General features: G+C 39.1%; 1 protein-coding gene across 9 annotated transcripts in view; it reads right to left on the bottom strand.

The window, feature by feature from the left end:
* GTDC1 (glycosyltransferase like domain containing 1) overlaps positions 1 to 14,603 on the bottom strand; it is a 210,633-nt gene that overhangs the window by 113,962 nt on the left and 82,068 nt on the right. For all 9 annotated transcript variants that reach the window (XM_062005031.1, XM_062005028.1, XM_062005027.1 and 6 more), the window contains 2 exons: positions 4,414 to 4,581; positions 1,030 to 1,203 (listed from right to left, as the gene is read on the bottom strand). In XM_062005031.1, coding sequence (XP_061861015.1) covers positions 1,030 to 1,203; positions 4,414 to 4,581 — 342 coding nt within the window. The remainder of the gene's footprint in view (positions 1 to 1,029; positions 1,204 to 4,413; positions 4,582 to 14,603) is intronic.

Genomic DNA, 14,603 nt, shown 5'->3' with positions numbered 1-14,603 from the left:
CCAAGATACTGAAATGCAAACCTTGCAGCGAGAACATCAATAGAGTGCACAACCTCAGCTCCCACGCTAAAAATCTCCCTACCCCAAACTACCACAAATGTATATTTAGCCTTTGAAATAACTATAAGTATGAGCTGGTCAGGGATAAAGATCTCAAGTGTGGCCAGAACTTATTATCAAACCAAAAGCTGGACTCTTGTAGAGTCATTACAGTGCTTTTCATCTTCATTTCAGCAAAAAAAAAATAGTACCCAGCATCGTGTTGGTTTTAAGAGTATAATCAAATTGCAGAATCATACCCTATTTAGTGCTGGTCCCACTGAAGCAAAGTTCCTGTTCAGTGGGAGGAGAGTCCCTTATAACAGGAAAAACAATTGTGCCAGGTTTAATCAAAAGTGAAAAGGATCTAGGAAATGTTCCCTTTGAGCCACATAACCCACCGCTAATTTCAAGACAGGCTCTGAAACAAGGGTAATAAAAAACGTCCTTCAGAGTAACCGAGGAAGACTGCAGAGCAACTACTGCTGCAGCTAATGCCAACATCTGCAAGTCTGTGATGCTTTTTGCCTACCTGGAAAGCAATAAAAGAAGAGGTAGAGGAGGGAGAAGGGAAGAAAACGCCCCTGCAACACACTGAGGGAAAAACAGAGCTTCTTAACTACAGGCTTATGACTCTTACTAGTCTCTAGAGTTTCCTTCTCCTCCTTGACCTCCCGTGTACAAATATATACAGAGCTGAGGAGCAGGCAACTGCTTAAAGACAAAAACAAGTGGGAAATCACTAAAACAAGTGGGAAATCACTCATCCTGAACAATGCAAGTTTGTATGACGTGCACTAAGGACAAGCTCAGCACATCAGCTGCTGCCTGAATAGCCTCTGATTATTAAAATACATTTATCAATTAGGGGATTTTGCACATTATCAAAAGCTTTCATTAACGATGCTTTAGCTGATTAGTTAGAACGTCACCATAAACAGGGAGTTTTGACAGGCTGGAGGCAATTTATGACATGGAAAACGTACTGACCTGCTCACATCAGGAAACCTGACTGGAAAATAAACAACTTGGCACTTCGGTCTGATTATTTTTTCCAAATCCTTGGGTCTGTGGTCAGGAATCAGCTTCATAAATTTTCCAATGGATGTAAGAAACGATTCCATATTGAAGGCAGAGTTGAACACCACAACATCAGCAACCAAACTGTGAAAAGTGGTTAAAATTAATGAACACACTGCTGCTGCAAAAGGAACAGGATTATTCGACATGCAGAGGAGAAATGGGACGTGTAAATTAAAATCAACCTTTTCAGGTGCATTTGGAGTAGCATATATAGCTTAATCAGAAATGTCTTGATTTTTGTCTACTCACTCTTTGAAGGATCTACAGTTCTTTTTAATAGTAAGTAATTAATTACTATAATTAATCTAAAGGATCACAACCTATTCTGTGGATTACTTTTTATTCACAAAACGGCAAGAACTGTATTACTGTCATTATCTCTCACAAGCATTATACACAGATAAGGTTCACTGTAAGATGATTTTTGTGGAAGTAAACTTGGAAGGAAATAAAAATTCCTTAGAAATAATCCGTTATACTGAAGGACAACTTCTGGTTAACTTACTTTCAACCAACCACGCGTGTGAGGTAGCAGGACACTAGAGAAATGGAATGTTATTTTAACCTATGGGTATATAATCCTGATTACAAGTATATTCACCATATAAATATCTCTAGATCACAGAATCACAGAATGGTAGGGGTTGGAAGGGACCTTTAGAGATCATCTAGTCCAACCCCCCTGCCAAAGCAGGTTCACCTAGATCAGGTTGCATAGGAACGTGTCCAGGTGGGTCTTGAAGACCTCCAAGGAAGGAGACTCCATAACCCCTCTGGGCAGCCTGTCCCAGTTCTCCCTCATCCTTACAGTGAAATAGTTTTTTCTTATATTTAAGTGGAACTTTTTATGTTTCAGATTCATTCCATTACCCCTTGTACTGTTGCTAGCTACTATAGAAAATAGGGATGTCCCAACCTCCTGACACCCACCACTTAGATATGTACAAAATCCATAGCAGACAGCACCAAAACAAATAGTTTGCAAAAACTCACCATATTAAAATGCAATGTTTTGTTTTTTACTGCTCTGTTTCAAAATCAACCTGATTTTGAGATGTAGTTCCATGATAATGAAGTATTACTTCCATCATTTAGAGTCAGCCTAGAGAGAATAAGAAGCTATCTTGTCAAAAAGCTATCTCAAAAAACCTGAAATATCTGGAAGTTTATCCTGGAAGAGCTGACACAATCTTAGCTCCACTGGCAAACAGTAACACTAACAGAGGTAAGAAATGCTTTATGGCCTGTTGGTTTGCTCAATATGTTATATATTGTAATACAGACCTATAGGTCATAAGATACATTGAAGACACATGTTCATAAGTCACCAGGGTGGTGAAAAGTGTATTTGAGGTGAGAGGCTGTCATTCATCCTCACTGCATGTCACTGCTGTCTGGTCAAGAAAGAGAATTGACACTGCTCACTAAAGTAGCAGGAGTCAGCAAGAAAGGCAAAAAATACCTCCCCAACATTAAAGAGAGAAATAATCCTTTCCAAACAGGCTGTTGGGAGGTGAAATGCTCTCTTCCTCATCTATGTTTTTTAACCCATTGGTCTCCTTGTTTTTGTACAAATGATCTAGTCACCTTTATTTTTGCACTCATTTGCAGATGACATGAGAAGGCAGGAGCCTGGCACATTTCTTTGCTGCTCTCTGACATGTACCAAAGGCTCCAATACCACCATCTCTGCCTCTCTTGTGCATCAAGTCTTATCTGACCAACTTCTTCCTCCAGGCTCTGAGTATCTCTGGCAAATTAGAAGGTTGCCGTCATTGTCACTGCCTGAGTAGCTAAAAGGAATCTCAGTCACCATTGAAAAGTGTGATTTTATCACATTAACTCACTAGAAACATCAAGGAGGGGGAAAAAAAAAAAGAAGTCTTTCTTAATGATCTAAAGCACCAAGCTGAAGATTCAAAGTGATCTCATTTTAATTGTCTCCAAAACCTCTATGAAAACTGCAAAGATAAATTTCCCTATTTCATACAGATTTGGAGGATGAGAAGATGGTATTTCCTCCCAGATGACCACTATGTAGTTATAAACAGTACAGAGGAGATGGCTTCTATCTGCTGGTAAAAATGGGGCTTCTGCAACAAGAGCAAAGGAAGATGAATATTCTATAATTACATGGAGCTATTGGAGGCTGAAGGAGACAAAATGGAGCATCTATAGGAAAAAAAAAAGGAGAGTTCTAATTAAAGAAGATACTTTTATTATTTTAAAAATGCATATTTTGATGATGTCTGTCAGCTTACAGTAGATGTGTGAAAAATAATTGCCACAATAAAGCAAAATATATATACAAAAACTAGTCTTTGCCTCAGTAGCAAAAAAGACATCTTTTTGTTACAACATTGGAAAATGGCTGATACTGTTCTCAAAAGACCTTTTGGATTTGCTTTCCCATCTTTATTGTTCAGTAAGTAAAATGTGTTGATGATGCTGTGGCAGAAGCAGCTACAGAATGGCCAGAGTATACACAGATCAGTAGGTGAGAAATTGCAACATCAACTGGCTTATGTGACAAAGGTGCAAAAGCTTAACTTGTACCTTAAAATGCTCAATCCATGTCCCTAATAATTCTCCTACTATCAAATAGGTGAGAAAGATCATGGAAAAGAATTTATTTCAGTTCAGAATGACAGAGTTTTGCTGTTTCACTTGGGTCTGTACCGTGCCTAACCACAAAGCTTTTCAGTATTGCTGTTATTAACTTCTTTCATTAACTCAGATTCGAGGAATACATTTGTTTTTAGCAACAATAAAGGACCACAGCCTTTAAAATGTCTGGGTATTTTAGCACTGCACAATTTCTGAATACTAGATGAAAGAAATATAAGGATTTATCTGGTATGTTTACTGCCTTCTTTTCACAAGTGCTGCAGTACATTTTAATTCCTGTTTATTTCCCTAAAACCCTCTATATAATTTCAGTTCGATGCAGTAAAAGCTATGGCCAAGGAAGAGCTGATTAGCTGCTGTTTTGTGAAGCATCCATGAAACAAAGCATCTCGCTCAAGGCCATGAGACAGGTTTAAATCCCCACCACTAACGGGTACGCCACGGTCGCCCGATACAGCATCAGTGGGCTTTGTTCAAGAAATTGAGATGAGTTTATAGAACAAATTATTTCTACCATAGCAATGGTATCAGCCTCCCTTCAGGAGTCTGTTGGTTTGCTACAGGGTCACCATTTATACAGAGGACTCCTCAGGTATACAACACTGCAAGGTCGTAGAAAGGAGGACACCTTAAATAACATGGAGAGGTGTGAGAAATACCTACCATGAAAGAATCTGGTTGTATCCATACTGAAAATCCCTTTCCTGGCATTTCTGGACAGGATATACCAATTGGTTCTCATGGAAGTAGAGGACCTTTTTCAATTTGCCAAGGTCAGGGCGGAGGGCAGCGAGTTCAGCCAGGTTAAGCACCGAGCTTGCAAAGAGGATCCTGGAAAACAAGGAGAGCAGTGTTTACTGTCTGTGAGCATGCTCACAGGGGTCACTCCTTCCCCTTCTCCTCCGCACCCCCCCCAAGAAAAACATAACCCCTATAGGGACACATCAATAGCTAAGCCTTAATACCATGTAGCAGCATTGGAAGTTTTGATCTCTTAAAAAGCAGCTGCTAAGAACCCAACTAGAAAAGCGCCGAATCTCATTGGTCTTCCCAGCTCGGTTACAGAGAGATGCAAAATAAAAAAAAAGCTGGATGGATTTTATTGAAAAAGGCAAGAAAAGCTGTATCTGAAGGACAAATGGAACAAAGATAAGGCTGACTAGGGAATACTTTGCTTGCCAGTTTCATTACACTTTACTTCTTTATGCAACCGACTACTGAAATTCAATATATAAGCAGGAATGGCACATGTTCATGTTATGACATAAACCCTTTTGATTTTTGCAGTGCACTTATCTAGTATGGTCTGCTTTTCTTTATTCCCCAACCCCTTTTCTGGTTTATTTTCACATTTTTATTAGGTATCTTCTATAATGAAATGTTGCTTCTACCCTTGCACCCCAGTAGTGCCGTAACACTCCTGCTATTCCGCAGACTAAACGCTGCACACATCCTTCAATTATATAAAGCAGACACAAACAACACTAACGAGCTGCTATCTTAGCCTCATATAACTTACTAGGCTACCAGAAAATGAATGTATTTAAATATGTAATAGGAAATTGTGACCCTACTGTAACCAGTGGCAGATTTCCCTGCCTTTCACCAAAAGTGTGCATCTCCTGTCCCCTGGCTAACACCGCTGACAAACAAGCTGAATGTTGAAGCTACAGAGAACTGTAGAGCCATCGACATTTCTGTTACACATTTCTCTTCACAGAGAATAAAAAAACAACTGAGACCAAGTATTTGTGGCACATAAAACATTAAGCTTTAACAAATGACATTTCAACGTAATATGCTTCTGACTTTCTTTTCTCTTGCTATCCACCATTTTAGTGGTTCAGAGTCAGAACTCGTTTATGCAACATTTAACTCTTAAACCTGGTTTTATTCCTGTTCTTTATCTTATTTTATTGCCTTTCTTCCTATTTTCACATAGATTTTGCGTTCAAGATTACTGCCAAAACAACATCACTAACATTACAAACTTCTGTTCACTTTAACACTTGTGAACTTCCCCAAACATCCACATATATCATATTATCACCTATGCTAACACACACCCTTCTTAGATAATCCATATCTACAGAACAAACACTTCCCAGAGAACAGATCCTGTATCCATCTTCATCAACCTGAGTCAATGCTAATCTGAAAGGCTTACCAAAGTAAGAGATGAATGTTATTGCCTTGTTCATCAAATATTTGATCGTTCTAAAGGGACTGTCAAACAGAATGCCAATTAAGATACGAGCTTGGCTTTATTATGAGCCATAGCAAGAGGGGAAAATAGTTTTACATAAGTCATCACTTATTTGTCACGAAGCGTAATAATCTCTGGACCTCAGAATGAAGTGAGTGCCAGACTCAAAGCTTCTTAGAGGCAATGCAATACCCCTGCTCAGAGACGGCTCAGACTTTAGCACTAGAGCGATGACAAAAAACACAAACACGGAGGAAATATCCTCCAAGTATTACAAAAATGAGACGAAACAGTTGCTTGGCTAAATGCTAGTTATTTCTGGATTGCACTATGGCTCGTTCTTTACTGCTTTTTCAGAAAACCTCTTTCTGCAGTGAGTTATGAAGGAAATTCTATGAACTTGGTTGCATCTGAAGGAAGAGGCGGGGGTAAGAGATGGCACATTGAGATTGAAAACATGGGAAGCAGCACAGAACATGGCGTAAAAGCAAGAGCAGTAAGAGAAGACAGTGAGTATGCTGAGGTCAATAAGACAATGGGAGAGAAAAAGGCAACGAGGAACACCATGAGAGATGAGATCCAAAATTTAAGCTTGGACAAAACCATGTAGCTCTGAAGTACTTGAACTCGCTCAGATAGACAATGGAATAACAAGGAGATGATGAAAAAGATCCCTATACCCATAAGAAAAGAAAAATGTGTTTGCAGTACATTGCAGTTTGCAGAACTTGCAAAGCTTGCCAAATGTAGACCTGAACTTTCTGAACTGTGAAAGGGAAGTGATAAGACCCCTTAAAAAAGCAGGTCACTTATGACTGTCCAGCTCATCTGTGTCAAGAGACAACAATTGCCATTAGTAGCACATTCAGATTTTGAGCTGAAATGACACTGCTTACATTTCTTACAGCAAGAGAAAAATACAAATAAAACCCTTTAAGTGGTAAAATTATTATAAAATACTCTTGTTGACTCACTTGCATTACAGAATCATAGAATCTGAAGGGTTGGAAGGGACCTTAAAAGCTCAACCAGTGCAACTCCTCTGTCAGAGCAGCACCACCTAGAGTAGGTCACACAGGAACTCATCCAGGTGAGTTTGAATGTCTCCAGAGAAGGAGACTCCATAATCCATCTGGGCAGCCCCTTCCAATGCTCCCTCACCTTCACACTGAATAAGTTTGTCCTTTTGTTTCGTTGGAACCTCTTATGTTCCAGCTTGTACCCATTGCCCCTTGTCCTATCATTGGCCATCACTGAGAACAGCCTGGCTCCGTCCTCCTCACACCCACCCTTTATGTACCTGTAAACGTTAATGAGATCCATGAGATTACTTCATAGTATGTCTCTTATACCCATTTCTCTACTGGCATAAAAGCTGCTGACTACCAGCAATACCAATTTCTCTGGCATTATAAGCTTAAATAACACCTGACAGCACAAGTCCCCACGAACATGCCCACAGAGCAGCCACGCACGTGGCTAATGGACTCACGCAGGGCACTGGAGAATATGCTGGAGTGTATTTCCACTTAACACCTATCACAAGGGAAGAAAGGAAAGTTTATTGTAACGTAACGTGCGACATAAATATATGTCAGTTGTCATTCTGTGTGACATCAACTTTCATTTTACCTCGGGTTACTATTTAAATAATAAGTCCTAACAAGGTGAGCTTTATCATCCCACGGAGTGTATCCGGGAGGTAGAGACACAAGGTGATGGCAAGAACGCTCAAAACATGATAATTCCTGACAGCTGCTGCTTGAGCACAAGTTAAATTGAACAGTTTATCTCAGCATAAAGATGTTATAAGGTTTTATGTTTAATTTAAAAAAATTAACATAAAACCCAGAGAAAGCAGAGTTAGGCAATCTTTCACAAACATGACATACTACAATCACTGTATAAGCTGGATTAGTACTTATTACCATGCTACTAGAGAATTAAGCTGTTTTTAGACCACCAAAGAGCTTTAAATTGCAACTTTTGTCTCTGTAAGAGAAACCTATATTTGAAACGTCTGCTCAATTCAAATTAACAGCTACATCATTAACTCACCAACTCACACCCCCCTCCCCATTTCAACTGCTATTATGGTATTCTTATCTAGACTTATCAATGCTACAACATGTCATGTATACAGTAGTCTTCACCAAAGATATTATGAACCCTCATAAAACCTGTGTTGAAGGTGACATTCCTAATATGACTGCCCTAGATGTCCTCTCTGAAATATTCCCAAGTATCTTACTGAGTTAAAAGTGACCTTCCTCCACAGAGCAGGACCGCTGGCACATGCAGTAGCCCTACTGCCATGCAGTTCAGGGCCACCATCCATACAAATCCCAGTTTTTAGCACTAAACTTGTGCTTAATCTGAGCCACTTAAGGGGCCTTCTGAGGAAGGACTTGTGTGAATTAAGTTAAGCAGGTGCCCAATTCATCTAAATGTTCAGTGGAAGGAAGCTGAGTGTGCTCACAGGTTCAGAGCCATGACATGTCTGGAGAACACTCTGACCTTTGCTGTTGTCTTCCCCATTTTTTTTTTACACTAAAGGACTGAATATCACTAAAATACAAAAGCCTTTACTTCTTTTTAATTACCAGCAGACAAAATGACTAATACAGCTTCCCAGATATATCAAGCAAATTATAAGGGTAAAGGTGCTAAAGTATTTTTATTTTGCTTTATAAATCATCTTTGTGTCAGGTAACCAAGATTTATTCTTTATTGGCATTGCCCTAAATCTTTCAATTAAATTCCCATACAACTTAACTAAAACCACATTTTTCCTTTCCCTTGGCAGACCACACAGAGCATATTTATGTACCTCTGGGTATGGAGGCCGAACTCTTCAATTCGCCAGGCTTACAGTACAAAGAGAGTTTAAAACAGCACCTGATCTGTAATGCAATACTCCCGCTCTGTCAGACAGAAGCTCTGCCAGCACAAAGAACTGAGGGATGCAGCCACCGTGGTAGCACTGGTAACCCAGCTCTCCCTGGAAAAGGATTACTGTAGGGTACGGTCCTGCAGCAGCAACAGGGACTCTCCCGCACGGCAAATAAAATCCAAGGCCATAAATCTCTGCCCCAAAACCACTACATTCACAGTAAAACGAGTTTATGATTGACGCTCTGGCAGTCCAGAAAAAAAGATATGAACATTTTTTCCTCTTGCAGGTGCAGTATTACAATAAAATTGAGTTATATTTGGATATGACAACAAATATGAGGCTTTTAGGGGGAAATGGGTACTGAAAAAACGAGTGGTCAGTAGATGGCACTGACTGAATTGACATTCATCCATCTTTCAGGAGAGGAGCAGGATGGTGGAGAAGTGTCTTTGCACCAAAACCTTGAGCACTTGGAGGCATCAAATCCCATTGTACTTCTACAAAAGCATTGAGAGCTTTATTCTCACACAGCTCCAAATCTATAAATAATGTATCTATAAATAACAGAATCTAAAGGGTTGGAAGGTTGGACCTCAAAAGCTCATCCAGTCCAACCCCTCTGCCAGAGCAGGACCACCGAGAGTAGGTCACACAGGAACTCGTCCAGGTGGGTTTGAATGTCTCCAGAGAAGGAGACTCCACAGCCCATCTGGGCAGCCCCTGCCAGTGCTCCCTCATCCTCACTGCAAAGAATTTTTTCCTTGTTCTCCTTTGGAACTTCTTATGTTCTAGCTTTTAAATTTTCTTTTTCCTGAAATTTCAACTGGGAGGCCTAACGTCATCCAGCAGAGTCTTAAACCCTCACATTTTTACTCCAGATATAGTTTTATTGTGCACTCTGCAGAGCAATGCCTGGGGGCCACCAGAGACCACACAGGCACTACAGCCTGACAGATCACCATTGAGAACCATAGACACTGTCATGCCACTGCTGATGGCTGCCCTTTCCCCAGTCAATCAGAAGTCAACCAAGATTTCCTAACAAATAACAGGAGCTATTAGGGGAACCACTTGTGGTCAGATTAGTGGTAGCTCACCCTTCTGGTGAAGGCAAGCATGGTTGGGATAAGAAGTACTGACCACTGCTATGTTGCCTCCTTAAAGGTCAAAGAGTCAAGAGATATGATCACAAAACCTATTCACCTTGTAGAAAAAAGGCCTTCAAAGACGATGGTGTCTGCAAGCTCCACGAGAACAAACCCAAGGGCTTTGGTTACCTTGATTTCAAGCCAGCGACTCAGACGAGTCCACGGATTTGGCTTTATTTTTCAAATGTAAACCGTATATCAAAGAGCATTATTAGTACTGGAATGTTAAACAGACCAGTTAGTTTTGTTTATTATTACACACTTTCATATTATCAACTTGCAGAAGTTGCGTTTTTACCACTAGACCAAGAACACACAAATTGCAATCAGATATAAAATGCTTTTCCATTTCCCATTAAACAACAGATGACTCCAAATTTCTGAACAATAAATACTAATAAGTTCTAATACATGCCAGTCTATAATACAATAAATTAACAATAATTTTTTTGACATGGAATGTACAAATGTCAAAAACTTATGGATATTAAATATATATATCTCAGAAATTAAGGTTTTCTAGATAGAGTATAATTTGAAATGCTTACAGAAATAATTAAGTCTTACTGTTTTAATGGTCTTTATTTTTCAGAACAAATCACAAGGGTTGCCATGCCTTTCATCTTAATTAGGCCATGTGTTTGTCTTATTTATTTCTATGTACTTTCATAAACATTTACAAATATTAATTGTAAAGAAAAATGTTTTTTCCCCTCTTGCTGTAATTACATACATATAGTACACAATGATAAATATTCATGGCTGCTACCAGGTGAACAGTTTGGTGTTTGAGATTTGCTTTGTATGCTATAATGCAGTACACATGAATAGCTTGTTTTGAACTCACATTGTCTATCTTTTTAATATATACTTTAAAAAAACACTTACTCCTTCATATTATAGCCTTTGGGATTATAGCTGAAGTTTTTGCTCCTACTGTGACAGACCTGAGATACATTTTCAAAATCAAATACATTTTTCCCTTCTTCATGTAGACACCATACCCAAAACCACCTCCAAACTCTCTGCTATTTGACACAGCTGGAGTAGAAAGGGGCTGCATTTCCAGCCCGTTACATGTCCTACCTTTCCCCATGTCTTCTTATGCCATCCAGATATTTAGACCTGTTAGGACTGGGTGTAGAATCCCAGAGGACTTCCCACCTCAACCTGCTGACCCCACTGATGTTATCCAGCAAAACCAAAATGAGGCTCAAGTTGGGTAACAGTACATCTCCCACATTGAAAATTTTCAGGAAGACACATAAAGGCACTGTTTCATTTATAAATCACCTGAGTTCTCTCAATTACCTTTTTTTTTGGGGGGGCAGACCCTCAACTGACATGACAGGTTAAGAATCAGCCTCTAACACTACTATTTCTGTTGACTTTAAACTCAAAAAGAGACTAAAAAGGATGTGAAAACAGTTAATCAAAACTACTTTTCTATTTCATGTCAAGAAGTAAGCTTAAAAGAGTAAAGTAAGACATTTTGACTCTTGAGCAGGGTGGATTCTGTTTGGATTGCTTTGTTTTTTAGGCAACAACACTGAAGCTTCTTGAATTTTATGAAGTGTGTGGTACTATTTTTTTCCCTGGTTTGTAATTAAATTTGGCTTCAATTAATTACTGACAGATGCACATTTTTACTTCAGTGGCCAGATTGTTCACCATGGGCTACATCGTCCTTTGTGCTTCCATGAAGGGAAAAGTTGAGACCAGGCAGCTAGAGCTGCAGTGATGAGGGGAAGGAGGAAGTCATGAATCCGCATCATCTTCCTCACTTAGATTTGTCAGCATGAAATAATGAAACAAAGGCATCTTTTTAGAGCAGAACAATGCAAAACATAATAACCCACGAGTGAGGTCATTACCGGAAGGCTTATATAAAACGTATAGATTAACTCTGTTCAAATATATGCTATGCTGGAGCAAGAAAAAAAGTAAGCAGCAAGAAAAAGAAAGGACATAATGTCTGAAGGCAACAAATTCACCAACAGTAAATGTACAGGATGTAGTGAAAAGACTTTTTAAAGCAAAAGACTTGTGAACCATGTTCTAGTCAATTAAATGTTCACATTTAAAGCTTTAAAGCTTACTTCACATCATCTCACGTCAGCTTGGATTCTGGATGACACAGAAGACAAAGTCAACATCATGGATATATGGACCTCACTGCAAGTGAGACTGATTCATCTTATTGAAAGAGAATCCAAGTCAGTGCAGCACAGACTCAGCAATAACAGTGAGAGTTTCCCTTGAAAAGGTTTTATATAAGTAGATGCTCAAACAAACCAGCCAGCAAAGTAAAACAATGGCTGATTTTCCTTTAAGAAGTTCTGGCAAACTCAAATCTTCTCATTTTCAGGTTCACATACTGTGTATTTTAAAACAACAGAAGAGCTACACTCTCTGCACAATTGTGGAGAAGATGAGCAGGGTCTTAGCAGATTGGTTAGTTTTACATTGCAAGTGCTCCAAAAACTCCATTCTCCAAAGTATTGTGCACTGTTTTGTCTGTTGCTTTATGTACCTTTATATCTAAACACATTTTTTACAGGAAAGGAACTTAGTTTTCTCAGCAAATAGATTTCACATATTGTCTAATACCCCATGGCTCTGATTTCATCTCACACAATCTATAAACATCAAGTCCCTTAAAAAAAATCTTTATGGAAGCTCTTAGCTAATTTTCCCAAAAAAACTCCCCACTCCAGAGTATCAACCCAAGGCATAACTACTGCCTAGGAATGGGGACCTCAGAAAAAAGCAAGATTCTTCCTAGTAAACTAATACAGTCCTTGAAAAAACTCAGACTGTCATAAAACCTGAGCAGCTGGCAACTCTGTCACCATGAAGTATCCATATGGAAGACCGAGATGTGTCAAACTACCCAAAACGAGTTTGGATAGTGCAGAAGATGGAATAAATAATTCAGTATCTTCAACACTTTCAACAGCAGGTAGTAGATATGCTACCTGCTTCTACAACGTGCCAAAATGTAACATGCGAGTGAGAGCGAGCGAGAGAATGTGAGTATCTCCAACCTGTTTTCATGAGGAGATTTTGCTCGAGGAACTTCTCTTTTTAGAGGCATATGATCCGTATCAGATGTTTGTCAGGAGCAGGCAGCACTACAGAACATTAGGAATAACTTAGTGATTTTAATATATACTCACAAAGTGCATACTCCTTCATGTACGTATATAAAAAGTTGTATCTTAATCAAATATTACACCAAAAAAAAAGGAAAGTGAGTGCAAATCTTTATTTCTCCCAGCTGCCCTTCACACGTCTATATTTGTTGCTGAGGCACAATGGCAACTTTCCTGCCTTAATATAAACTGAGCAAACTGTTCAATGGGATCAGTCAACTGGCAATCAGAACCACAATTTAAATGTTTCTGCTCTGTGTTCATGCAATAGTTCAGCTATTAAACTACATTGTGCAGTGTCAATCTTCTTCCTTCTCTTCCTGTAAGACACAGTCACACATTGGTGCGTAAAGGTATATACCGTTTATACTTAAGGAAGATAAAGTGATGCTTCTGTTCCCTAAGAGACTAAAATAAGAGTATTTAGTGTTTTAGAGTCTCCAGACCGGTATTTGAAGGATCAAACTCCTACCCACGTGGAGACATTTATCAACCACTACTTCTCCAAAAACACAGGGACAGCAGGTAGAGCAATATTCAAAAGCATATTAGTAAGGAAAGTGTCAGTCTTTGTGTGTTAAGCTCGATTTTCAGCCACTCCACTTTCGTATGAGAACATTTTTGAAGGCAGCAAAGCCCGTACTCGCTACCAGGTTTGAACGATTACACCAAAATGGTTGAATGACTGAAGTGAGATTTCAAAGCAGTGAGACACTCTCCTAGATTCAAAAGCTGCCAAACATATTTCATCAGACTTTCAAAAAATAATTGTTTTGTCTGTTCTGAATTAAGCTTTAAGTGCTTTAAGAGAGGTTTCCCTGCAAACATGGCGAAAGATCACAAAGGGGAGCATTTGGATTGAATGTAACCCTTCAGTCATAAATTTTTTAAATAAGACTTGCATCATGCCTGGCATATACCATAAGCTGGTTTATTTCCATTTACAGAACATGATTCTAAGTATAATCTGTATTGGTGTCCTATCATTTTATTTCATGTGTTATCATAACAGGGTTTTATTTATAATGCCACCAGTGAAAGAAAAGGAATAAAAGGGTTTCAAGCTTTGCAGCTCGGGCAAAGCAGTTTGGAGCTCCTGATATGGGACATAAGGGACCAAAACAAGAACAGAGACATACAGGAGAGAATTCAAAGAAAAAGAGAATATGTGACATTAAATCAAGTGAGAGAATTTGACAGTTCTGAAGTCAAAGCCTTTTGCCCGTATTTCTTCTCCAGCTCCTGGCTGAGAGTTTTGCAGGATCAACCACCAATCTAATCATTTACAGTCGTGTTTGGTCAACTTGTACAACACAGACGTGTTGCCCAAGTGAGCAAACCAAACCAACACTGCAGAATTCTGAGACTTCTCCTAGGTGGAAAATTCCATCAATAAAATAATAATCTAATAACAATAATGCTTTCAGGCTTCCAGATACTTTACAAGT

The sequence above is a fragment of the Colius striatus genome, chromosome 11, assembly GCF_028858725.1.
Source record: "Colius striatus isolate bColStr4 chromosome 11, bColStr4.1.hap1, whole genome shotgun sequence".
In the NCBI taxonomy this organism is placed as follows: domain Eukaryota; kingdom Metazoa; phylum Chordata; class Aves; order Coliiformes; family Coliidae; genus Colius; species Colius striatus.
This window is presented reverse-complemented; position numbering and strand designations above follow the sequence as displayed.